Source organism: Podarcis erhardii (assembly GCF_964252035.2).
Source record: "Podarcis erhardii genome assembly, chromosome: 10".
NCBI lineage: Eukaryota > Metazoa > Chordata > Lepidosauria > Squamata > Lacertidae > Podarcis > Podarcis erhardii.
Window position 1 is genome coordinate 38,791,937 of NC_138500.1, and position 12,970 is coordinate 38,804,906.

Genomic DNA, 12,970 nt, shown 5'->3' on the forward strand with positions numbered 1-12,970 from the left:
AGACTAAGCAGTGAAGTTTCCCAAGTATTTGTATTGGGACTATTGCTATTTAATTTATTCACAAATTATCCAGATTCTGGGACAAGCAGTGAGGAAGCCAGATTTGCAGATGATACCAACATATTCACCATAAAGAAGGCTGAGCACCAAAGAATTGATGCTTTTGAATTGTGGTGCTGGAGGAGTCTCTTGAGAGTCCCATGGACTGCAAGAAGATCAAACCTCTCCATTCTGAAGGAAATCAGCCCTGAGTGCTCATTGGAAGGACAGATCCTGAGCTGAGGCTCCAATACTTTGGCTACCTCATGAGAAGAGAAGATTCCCTGGAAAAGACCCTGATGTTGGGAAAGATTGAGGGCACAAGGGGAAGGGGATGACAGAGGACAAGATGGTTGGACAGTGTTCTCGAAGCTACCAGCATGAGTTTGACCAAACTGCGGGAGGCAGTGGAAGACAGGAGTGCCTGGCGTGCTCTGGTCCATGGGATCATGAAGAGTCGGACACGACTAAACAACTAAACAACAACAACAACCAACATATTCAGGAGAGTGGAAGCCCAAGTCAATTGCAGAGGGCTCCAAACTTAGATAAATGGGCAGCAAAATGGCAAATAAAATTCTTTGTAAGAAAACATAAAATAAAGTGATACAGGATCATTGATCACTCCCTATGGAGAGTCCATGCCTCCAAATAGAATCCAAAAATGCAGGAAGGTTGATCCATTATATGCATAGGGCAGCTGTAGATAGAATAACAGGACCATAATCTTCTTCATGCTTTCCTGGGAGTAAGCTCCATTGCTTGCTCCATTGTTGCCTACTGCTGACTGCAGAGGTTCACCTTATAAAACACCCTGAACCAAAGGTCCGAAGCCAGCAGCTATATAATTCTTTACTTTTCGACCCCATCAAAGAAAAGAAAAGAACCTTCTTCATCCTCTGACTCCCTCTATGCGAGGGGTGGCAAACCGGTGCCACTTCTTCCCCATTGTAGTTGCACTATCCATCATCCCTGGCCAATGGTCATTCTGGCTGAAGCTGATTAGAGTTTAAGTCTATCAGCATCCTGGAGGGCAGGGGGAGACAGGTAAGCCCCCCCTGCTCTGTGCAAATCTGCAACAGACAAGCTTGAAAGCACTTCAATCACTTGGCAGAGCAAGGAGGGAAAGTCCATTACTCTGGTACTTTGACAGATTGCACCTGCTCTGAAAGATGCAAAATCTCCCATCACCGCCCCCATCCTAGCTGGATGCTTAATTAAGGTTTTGCTTTTTGCTTTTGTTTTTTAAAAATCCAATTAAACATTAGTCCCTTCACTGAACTAATTTGGGACCAGATCCAGGCTGAAGCAGGTTGGTCCAGCCTGATTGGAGCCACAGGGCAGCTGGATGGGGAGTATCCTGCCTTTTTTCCAAGTCACCTGGAAAACCACTGTCAGTCAGCACAAACAACACTGACCTAGATGCCCCAGGCAGGGACACAAGTCTGGAAAGGGCAGCTTCCTAAGTTTCTACTAAGGTTTTTTTTTCAGAGCTTCACCTTTTATCTACTACGGTTAGCGTGCATGGTGTAAAATAACCACCTTCCCATTATGCAATCATGAAGTTTCTGTTCTGCTTGACTAAAATTTCCTTTTAGAGTTGGCACACCTGCGGGGGCTACGCAAAGTTCAAACAATGTTGGCTAGAGATTTGATTAGAAACAAGGTTTAGAATCCAAGACAGCTTTATGAACTGTAAATTGTCAGTCCCTGTTTGCACTGAGGCTTGAGATGTGGTTTGAACTCGAGTGGGCAGGATTTTTGTGGTAGAATTGAAGTGGGAAAATAAAATCTCATCGGCAGAAGAAGTGGTTCCTAATGAATAGAAAGTCTACAGGAAGGAATCAGAATGGCGAGTATATCTGGCACCACATCATACCGGCACATCTTAGCTGCTGCTTATCCCATTCCCTAGTGTGCTTAATTTGATTTTGTTGAGTTTTTAGCTGCTTGTCTGCAGGAAAAACGATCGAAACTAAAACATGCAACAATAGTTTTTTTTCACCTGCACTGTGACAGGAATAGACAGGCTTGGTTTAGATCAGCGTTTCCCAAATATTTTGGGAAATTAGATATTTTGGGTCTCCAGATATTTTTTGGACTACAACACCCATCATCCTAAACTAGCCGGACCAGTGGTCAGGGATGATGGGGCTGTTGTCCAAAAACAGCTAGATACCCAAGTTTGGGATACCCTGATTGAGAGCAAGGATGGGTAACCTCTAGATCAGGGGTCAGCAACCTTTTTCAGCTGTGGGTCAGTCCACCGTCCCTCAGACCATGTGGTGGGCCGGACTATATTTTGAAAAAAATAATAATGAACGAATTCCTATGTCCCACAAATAACCCAGAGATGCATTTTAGATAAAAGGATGCATTCTACTCATGTAAAAACATGCTGATTCCTAGACCGTCCATGGGCCCATTGAGAAGGCAATTGGGCCGCATCTGGCCCCCGGGCCTTAGGTTGCCTGCCCCTGGTCTAGATGTTGCAGGCCCAGGCGTCATGCCCCCCCAGTCCCCCACCCCACAAGGAAGTAAAAGGCAACTGAGACTGGTTTGGATCAAAACAGGCCACAACTTTATTGAATACAGATGAAAGAGGTTTGGCTTGGGCATGGGGCAATCAAATTATTCCAGCCTACCTGCTGAAAGTGATGCTATCAGTCATTCTGTGCAGGGGTTTCTAATACTTACATCAAATAGGGTGAACCCCACAGGCAACTCCCCCCCCCCCCAGATCCCTTTAATGGGATACCCCAGTATTTGGAGGGGCAGGCAAAGAGACTACAACCTCCCCTCCATCCAAGACTACGATTGCCCCAATAGGGAACTTTCATATGTTATTGGACTCCAACTCCCATCAGCTCCATCTAGAATAGCCAGTTGCCAGGGATTATGGGAAGTGAAGTCTGGAGGGCATCAGGTTCCCCACCCCTGGTTTAAACAGTAGGTAGCTCTCATGTCTCCTCCCCTGTAGTTCAAAAGACATCCAGTGGATTTGCAGCCTAGTCAAGATTGTGGGAACGTGCCATATCGTGGCTGTCATGATCATGAAATGGAGGCTTGGACGCAATCTTGATATAGGTCGGAGGGATAAAACCACAGACTTAAGTACTCTGGGCCAAATGATATCACTCACTTATGGTATCAGCCTGCCCAGTTATGTGTCACATAACACAGCACCACACACATATGCCACTAGCATCTTTCTGAACTGTAAAACAACGCAACAGTGTGTGAGAAACACGTATAAACACACCTTGTAGGTTGCTCAATCAAATATTTTTACACAAAGCTGCAATATTTTTTAAAAATGAATTGTTTCCATTTGGTATGAAAGGATTTTTTTTTAACAAGCAAAGGCTGCTTGCAAAGAATAGGGACCGATATTCATTTTTCATTGGTTTAGTTGTTGTTGTTGTTGTTGTTGTTGTTGTTGTTGTTGTTGTTATTATTTTCATTTTTTGTCCACCCCCACACCTCTGCTCTGTTGCATATAACAGAGCTACTTCCAGGCTGCTAATTAAAATCATAACCTGTAAATTGGAAATATGTGGTCAGCATCATCCAGTGGTCAACAGCATTGCTCATTTCCAAGCATTGCTATTATTACTCCAGAGAAGTGGGGGGAAATACTTCCGGGGTGGTAGAGTATTTAAGTTTATAGTGCTCAGTCCCTTGTGAGCCCATATATGAAATTTACTCCTAGTATCTTCCTGCTGAAAAGTCTGTTGTGTTCTGCTAAGCGGCCTTGGGAGGTGAACGGGGAGAGGAGATCTTTTGCTGCAAAGAGAGAGGAAGAAAATAGCTTGGTAAATGTTGCTCCGCAGATGGTAAAATTGTTATTATACAGTTGCCAGAATGTTTGCCTTTCCGGAGGGAGTGCAAATAAAGCTGTGAATTTCAGGGAGCCAAATGCTTCCTAATGACAAACAAATCTCTCAAGGTATAACTTGCAATGTACGGTCTGCAGAGGTGATACCTAACTACCTGTTATGAACAATGTTACCCCGGAGATTAAAAAGAAAGAAATCTGCCTAAACTAACTGGAAATGTTTTCAATTACAGACGCAGAGTTGGGTTTCCTCAACAGCGCCAGCATGCATGGAATCAGCATAGCACTAACAGGGCTGGTGACTCTTCTTATTGGCTTTATTTTGGGAGCTCTGTGCTGGAAGGTGAGATATGCCAAATAGAACGCTGGCTTACTTTATGCATTTGCTGACATGTAAAAATACTTATATACCACTGTTTTTCTATAGAAAACAACCCGCAAACACTTTTCAGAAAGTGACCAGAATACAGAATCAAACATCTGCCAAGAGGATAACGAAATAAGGTATTAAAAAATAAATAAATTCCATGGCTCCTGGATCAGACCAATCTGCTTTGTGCTGCTCTGGGGGATGGAGTGGAAGGGGCATAAGGATTTTTTAAAACCCTATTTTAACAAACAGGAGCTGGTGGGGGTAGGTGGCGGTGCTGACTAGAGGATGTTGGTTCATTCCTGAGGTGTGCTGTTCCTTTGCAAATAGCACCACGTAGGATCAAATCCTCCTGCTGGTAAGCTAAATAATCTGATCCCATGGGAAGCTACCCCTTTGCAGGTGGCTTCATGTATGTGAGGGAAGCCACTCACAGAGAAGTAGTGACTGGCACTATGCAGGATGGGTGTGGTGTAGTGGTTAAGAGTGGTGGACTCGTAATCTGGTGAACCGGGTTCACGACTCCGCTCCTCCTCATGCAGCTGCTGGGTGACCTTGGGCTAGTCACACTTCTCTGAAGTCTCTCAGCCCCACTCACCTCACAGAGTGTTTGTTGTGGGGGAGGAAGGGAAAGGAGATTGTTAGCCGCTTTGAGATTCCTTAGGGTAGTGAAGTGGAATATCAAATCCAAACTCTTCTTCCTCCTGTTTAGCAGCTGGTAATCAAGGGGATTTGATTCTGTGCAGTGCTGCTTCAGGGATAGGAAGAAGGTGAGGCCTGAACATGAAATACATCTGAGGGAAAACTTTGGGTCATGTCTCATATACTATATTCCATTAAGCCTCCAGTACAAAGCTAACTTACTCAGGGTAACATAGGGCGACTTAATTTCTGAGTAGATATGCAAAAGGATTGTGCTGTCAGAACGTAAAACAAACAGCTGAAAAGTTAGAAGAAAGCTTTCTTCCCATGCAGACGTCAGGTTTACTGCAGTTCTTTTGCCAGCTTCCAACACAGTTCTTTGTATGCCTACTCCGAAATAAGGCCCATTGAATAACTGGGTCTTACCTACAGGAAACTCAGAGGAGTCTTAAGAACAGAAAAATCATAATTTTCATCCAATTATGCTTTACAATAAGTCTGAAACCCACCTATGACCTTTCTCTACAAATGGATGCTCTTTAACCTTTAAAATTGTGTTAAAATTGATCCTCTCTGCTGCCCATATGATAAAAAATGCACTTTGGTTTTTGTTTACCTTTCAGTATGCTGCAGCAAAAAGAGAAAATACTTCTACAGGTGTAGCTGTTGCTTTTTTATATATATACACTGTTACTGTTTCATGTCTTGGTAAGTTCTGGAAAAGACAATTTTGAATTGCCCACAAACCTTTTCTAATGATTAGCCTGTTGAAATGTGTAGTAACTATTCCCTAAGGATTATTTTATAAAACTTGAAGCTAACAGGCTGTTAATTTAAAAAGTACTGCTTCAGTAACAGTAGAGTCACAGCCTTTGAAAGCAAGCCCCTTTGCTTCCCTTTAGAGAGGCATTCAAGAGATGGTAGGCTATTCAATGAGACCTCTGAGCTCTAGTATCTAAAAACACAACTTGTGCCCTTCTGGGGCTAGAATTTCATCTAGTACTGGCACTCCCAGGAACTCTCATCTGCTTTGCATGCAGACGGTTGCAATATCCAGCATCTACATATAGGATTAGGAATATTCCCTGCTTGAGATACTGGATAGTCACCACCGGTCAGTGTTGACAATACTGAGCTAGCTGGACCAATGGTCCTGACTCAGTATACAGCAATTTCATGTGTTCCTGTGAAACTCTGCATTAGCATTCCAAAGTATTAAAGGATATTTACCTGCAAAGTAGTTGCTGTGGTACAAACGACCACTTTAAAATATGGCATTCTATGGCCTATCCATATAGTGGGTTGATAAGGGCCTTCACTGGGTTTCCAGTTTCCACCATAGCATTCATTTTGTATTGCAGCCATATATGGGGGGGGGGGGAATCCAGCCCTCGACCTATAGCAGCTTTACAATTTGCACCTAATCCAGGGCAGGGAGGGGGTGATATTCATCAATATCACAGCCAGGGAGGCTTAAACCTCCCTTCACTGCTGCTTTCCTGAAGACAATCTCACCTCCTTGACTGGTATAATTTGATTGTCAATTGTATCTAGGGGTTGACTTTTTTGACAAGACTAAGCTAAGTTGGCCAATATGTTTCAGATGTGAACTGAGTTTAAGTTAAAGATTTAGAATGTACATAAAATGAGGTTTGTGGCCAAGGTTTTTGCTGGCAAACACCATAACATTTCTCCTCTTCTCCGCCCCCCTCTCAAACATGCATACACTAACACATGACTTGTCCTACTTTACACTGAACACAGGTACAAACTATCTTTACACACATACATGTGTTTATGATGTGAAAGAGCACACTATTGTGTATAGAGCTACACAGACCGTATACTCACTGACAGTGTTTTTTCCCCCCTGGGGGTACGCAGGGGTACGCATACCCCTAAACATTTTGTGAATCTAAGTTTAGCCTCATTGAGGGGCTCAATATGAGTAGGAAAATGAAAGTACCCCGTAAACATGTTTTTTTTAGAAAAAAGTACTGCTCATTGAATATTGCATCTGTATAACTACAAATATGGGATGCGGGTGGCGCTGTGGGTTAAACCACAGAGCCTAGAACTTGCCGATCAGAAGGGCGGCAGTTCGAATCCCCATGACGGGGTGAGCTCCCGTTGCTCGGTCCCTGCTCCTGCCCACCTAGCTGTTCGAAAGCACGTCAAAGTGCAAGTAGATAAATAGGTACTGCTCCAGCGGGAAGGTAAACAGCGTTTCCATGCGCTGCTCTGGTTCGCCAGAAGCAGCTTAGTCATGCTGGCCACATGACCCGGAAGCTGAACACCGGCTCCCTTGGCCAGTAAAGCGAGATGAGCGCCGCAACCACAAACTCAGCCATGACTGGACCTAATGGTCAGGGGTCCCTTTACCTTTACCTTTTTATAACTACAAATGCACAGTTCAACTCGTACGTCTGCATGGCACACATAGACATGTTGAAGGTAATATATGAACAAACACCCCTAGTTAACACAGCGTGGGATAATATTCTTCTATGCTTTCATTGTTGCCCATATTCTCATCCCACGGTCCTATCCTCTAACCCTCTTCTGTGTCCATTCCTTTCATAAATTTTCACACTTTGCCCAACATTTCTTTCCTCTCTTTCCTATATCTTCTTCTCTTCCTTCTTCCCTGATACCTCGTGATGCTATCACTTCCTTCCCTGAAAGGGCAAGTCCATTCTGCTACAGACATAATGCATGTATGCTGAAACTGCTTCACATGGAGGAATTTGCTTGGTTTTGTCATTTGGAGGTGCCTTTTGCTAATTTGTGAAATTAAACAAATTTCAAGAAAACATCTCCCAAAAGCTATTGCGTTTTTCTTTTCCCCCTCTCTTCTCTACTAGGCAGCTAACAGTTCCATGTTTGCTTCATAAATGAAGCAGCTTTAAGCATATTTGTATTCCTTCTGGAGTGACAGACTGAGTCTGCATCTGTTGTTGTTGCCCGTGACTCCATATTGAGAATATAGAGCTGTGGACAAAGAGTGTGCTACTGTGAAACCAACGTTGAATTAAACATCAAAGAAGAGTCTGCACTGAAATGGACTGTATTTTTATATTCAGACAGATTTGTTTCTTTGCATCTTCAAATTTGCAGTGGAATTTTGCGAATGCATGAACAAATAATTCTGGATTTATGTGATCCAACTCCAAAAGTCATCAGGAGATTTGCATTTTGTGTACAAAAGGAAACTCTGAATGGGAGAAAAACGCAGAAATGAATGAGAATACAAATCTTCAGCACTGTACATAAGACTTGCAAGTAAGGTTATGCAGTGGACTAATGTGCTAGCTTTCTTTCATCGGTGGAACTGGGTTCATATTAAATAAGATTGGATATCTGTCGAGCTGTAAGTGAAATTTTATTCCATGTCACAGAAAACAAACATACACTTTGGCAAAGCTGTTAATATCCATCAAGGAGAAGTAAACACTGGATCATGAAAATGGGGCAATTGGAATAGAATGGAACATTGGCTGCCTGATGTTGGGGAGACTCCTATTAATGTTCCAGTGAGAAAATGGAGAGAGAGAAAAGAAGTCAGCTTCAGGAATAAAAAAAAAAAATGCCATGACGTCTATTTAAAATGCATATAAACATTCAATTTTGTTCTTGACATTTGCAAAAAAATCATGTCATCTCAAAGATACTAAGGTTTAGTTTAGCTTTTACTGTATGCCATTTCATATTTGCAAATGAATTTTAAAAGTAATATACTTCTCATCACTTAGCCTTCTCCATCAATTATTATATTAGTTCAGCTCAAATAAAAAAAGAGAAAACTTTCTTAATAGTTGTCAGCCTCTTGATATTATTTGTAGCAAAGCTGTGGACAACAAATCCAAGACTGAAAATAACCTGCTATTCATAAATTTAAAAGAGGGCACTAAAAGTTAATCAGAGCCCATATAGAATTTACTTAAGTTATTATTATTTCCGGAAGAGATATTCACAGGATATTGTATTCTGTGAAACAGCTGGGTTGCTCTACATTCCAAGCTACTAATCCAATAATAACCTTAAACTATAATCTTAACTCTTGTTAAACTAAAAGTTTAACTATTGTTAAAATGCTCATTTACAACGCAGTGATTAAATTACCTATGCTTAAGGGATACTTTATTTAAAAGATTTTCACATATTTATTTATTTTTCATATATGTCACAGACTCTTAGAAATAATATATGAAAAGCTATAGAATGTATTTAGGATAGATTTAAAAATAACACAAATCTGGCATTCCTAAAATCTCTGTCCTGTTATTTTTTTGGCTGGCATCGAAGCCAAATGACAGCATACGTACCACCAAAACCATTTGTAGAAATTAGGATGAGATCAGTGTGTCTGGCTGTTAACCAGAAAGTTGGTGGTTGGAGCCTACCCAGGGATGGATGGCTTTGAGCAGGATTCCTGCATTGCAGGGCATTGGACTAGAAGACCCTTGGGGTCCCTTCCAATTCTACAATTCTATGAGGCATATTTGGGAAGCATGTTGCAGTCCAAATGACAGAGCTGATCTGTTGAGCTGGCTTGATGATGCCTAGGTCCACCAGCATCTGTCTGTGACTATAGCCCATAGCTAGATCAGAGCCTACAATTGTGACTGTCCATCTTTAGAGTTGGAAAATCATGAAAATCTCTGTGCAACCTAAAGATATAGGAAGATCTGCTTGAATGTAGCTCTAGTGCAGGCCCCGACAAGGTAGAAACTAGAGCCTCAGTCAATAGTAACATGCCTCAGTAAATCACTATGCACATCATAAACATGGACAACATTTCACATTCCAGTAAGTGTTCTGGAACACAGTTGTGGATGCAATATCCGAAACCTGCTTTTTTTAAAAAAAAAAAAAAATCTTCAGAAGGGAACAAAGGACCCATTTGTTGCTTGATTAAAATGGCTTTAAAGGTAACGTTGCATACTTGTTGGAAACTGCAGTACATATTGTGCAAAGATTCATTTATACTGCAGGGTTTATAACAATGCCACATTCTTTTTCCCTTCCCAAAAAAACAGAACGAGACAAATTTAAGGTCAAGAGGCATTTACAGAGCCAACGAAAAATTCCAAGTATAATCCTACTGGCCTTACCATGCTTGCATAACAATCATTGTTCTCGCTTTGAATGTAAATAACCTCCATTAGCACAAAGTGGAATACCATCCCATCAAAACTAAAGCTGAATACTGAATAATCATTTTGACAGTGAATAGCATTTCCTTGGCATTTTATGCTTAAGACATTTGACTGAGTGGTTTGGGCCATCTCAGTTGAATGTCACAAAGATGAAATATCTGGAGACTACTTCACTACTTAGGATTACCATTTGGCAACCTAATCTTTGAAAACTGTAAAGGGATGGATATCTCCATCCGAGGAAGAACAATCTTTGGATCCAAATCCAGTTTGTTTATTTTGTACCTAAATTTGGTTGTGGACATAGCTCATTTCCCTTTTATTGTGATATTAAAATGATTCGTGGCCAGATTTTGAATTCTGGAATTGTCAAAGTGGCTACTATTGAGTTTAAGAGCATGACTACACCAGAAAGGTAAAATTGGTATCTGTGCCAGAATTGGGATCCAGCCTGGTCACAGCCAGGACTCTGGGCAACAAGGCAAATAGTTCAGAGTGGCCACATTATCTGATTTCTTTTTAAAGGAATGAGTTAGTTGTTCTTCATGGGAAGTAGAGCATGGCTGTCTAGCTTTCATGAGTCACAGAGCTCTGTTTTAGATTCGACAATGCCAATCACTGTGTGTGCGATGTTGCAGCTCCAAGTGTTTCGTGAAGGGATCATTCACAACAGCATGGAGAAGGGGCAAACACTCTTTAAAAGAAATAGAGGTGGGAAGCTGGCATAGCACATACTGAAGATCACTTAATGCAGATTAATCACCCCAATACCATTTAAGAATTCAGTTAAATTCAGAATCTGGATGGGGGAACTTCTTCTGTCTTCTCAGTGCATAGTTAGCAGTAGACTGAGGATATGAATCAGTTTTTGTGTGGGCAGAACCCCAGCGGGGTTTTCTTTTGTGCTTATGAGTTCTTTTGGATTGTTGATTACTGAGTATAAGGGTAGGAGCCACCATTATCATTCAGATAAAAACCTTTTTAAACATCCTTTGGGTTGGATCAAGTGATGTCCTTCCACAAACAGAAGGGCTACTCCTAACAACAGCACAAGATCCTTCCATGGGGAAATCCAGTGGTGTGCTTCTGTTGCACAACATCTCGAGATGTGTGCTTGTGCAAAGTCTGTGTTGAACAAAGACCTACTTCCTGTGCAACAGTATGCAAATCAGTGACACTGCCCATGTTTTTCCCCCAGTGACTTATCTCCAGATCCAACATTTTCTCTTTGTGTAGTGTATGTAGTGCTCTTTGGGGGGGGGGGGAGGTGGGTGTTTTGCAGCAAGGGGCCCTTATAGTCGTGCCTTGGAAGTTGAAAGGAGTCTGTTCTGAAAGTCCTTTTGACTTCCAAAATGTTTGAAAACCAAATCGCGGCTTCTGATTGGCTGCAGGAACCTCCTGCAGCCAATCGGAAGCTGCAGAAACCCCATTGGACGTTCAGGTTCCAAAAGAACATTCACAAACCAAAACAATCACTTCTGGGTTTGTGGAGTTCGGGAGCCAAAACGTCTGAGTTCCAGGGCATTCGGGATCCAAGGTACGACTGTATATTCCTCCAAAAGAATAAAAATGCTGTTTTTTAAAGAAAATTAATAGATCAATTAAGCCTACATCATTTTATCCCTTATGGAGCTCGTGAAAGTGCATCTAGTGAATTCATGGATAGCTTCTGTGGAAACAGAAGCAGCTAGCTACATAGGGCAAATTTCAATATGCTATGTTACAAGAGGTTTTACTTGAATAACTTAATGGTACTTATTTCACTGCAAGCTCATTCTAGATCCATATTTAATACAAATGTGCCATGCTATGTTCCTTTCTCTTTTGAATGTGGTTGACTCTCCAGACTACACACTATTTAATTGTTAAATCAAAAAGCTACGTTTGTATTGTTTCAGCTATTTGGAATAAGAGTTTGAGAATTACATAACAGTTTCCCCTGTATCACTAGTAATTTCATTCACCTGTATTTTTAAAAGAAGCCATGTAAAAAAAAAATATTATTATTAAATATATTTAAGTCCTAGGAACTCAGAAACTTCAGGCTCCTTCTTATCAGACAGATATATTCCTTTGCTGGCTCGGTCATGGATTGAGATTATGTATATTTTGATGTGTATTTGTAATCTGACTGAAGGTTAATTGACCAAGTTTATAAAATGTAATGTGTATCTTATGTGTCCTCTTAAAAATAGATGTATACCCCTGTCCTTTTTTATATTGGTTGAATCTGAAATTATATACATATGCTTTATTGTTCTAAACAATGAATTTTATGCACTGAGGTTTAATGAGTGCTTTCCTTTCATTCCTTTCATTCACTCCATAAGGAGAGGCTTCCTGGGGAAGATCAGCAGTTTTTTAAATATGGCATCCCTTTTCCACCAGCAGCAATATTATATACACTGATGTGTACACGGTACTAACACAAATTCATATCCCTAATTGATTCCTTCCATCGTCTGTGGAATTCATGGTATTATTACTGCTATATTCTTAATGAGCTTTGAAAGCTCTCTAGATCTTTAAGGAAATCCTCTTCCTAATGGTCCCAAAGCTGTTTCCTAATATCAGCACATTTGCTATTAGTCAAACCTTTTGCAACAGTCAATGTATGTATTTCTTGTTAGTACAGTGGTACCTCAGGTTAAGTACTTAATTTGTTCTGGAGGTCTGTACGTAACCTGAAACTGTTCTTAACCTGAAGCACCACTTTAGCTAATGGGGCCTCCTGATGCTGCCGGGCTGCCGGAGCCAGATTTCTGTTCTTATCCTGAAGCAAAGTTCTTAACCTGAAGAACTATTTCTGGCTTAGTGGAGTGTGTAACCTGAAGCATATGTAACCTGAAGCGTATGTAACCCGAGGTACCACTGTACTGCACTTTGCCAGATGTTTGGAATCGAAGCCTTTAAGGACTGGGT

General features: G+C 41.3%; 1 protein-coding gene across 3 annotated transcripts in view; it reads left to right on the forward strand.

Moving 5' to 3' along the window:
- The window catches only part of KITLG (KIT ligand), an 85,349-nt gene extending 73,016 nt beyond the window's left edge, over window positions 1-12,333 (forward strand). For 2 of the 3 annotated variants that reach the window (XM_081878327.1, XM_081878325.1), the window contains 4 exons: window positions 4,111-4,220; window positions 4,305-4,381; window positions 5,513-5,597; window positions 7,754-12,333. In XM_081878327.1, coding sequence (XP_081734453.1) covers window positions 4,111-4,220; window positions 4,305-4,381; window positions 5,513-5,552 — 227 coding nt within the window. In that variant the 3' untranslated portion in view covers window positions 5,553-5,597; window positions 7,754-12,333. The remainder of the gene's footprint in view (window positions 1-4,110; window positions 4,221-4,304; window positions 4,382-5,512; window positions 5,598-7,753) is intronic. The other variant, XM_081878326.1, reaches the window with a different exon arrangement.
- The last annotated feature ends 637 nt before the right edge of the window (window positions 12,334-12,970 follow it).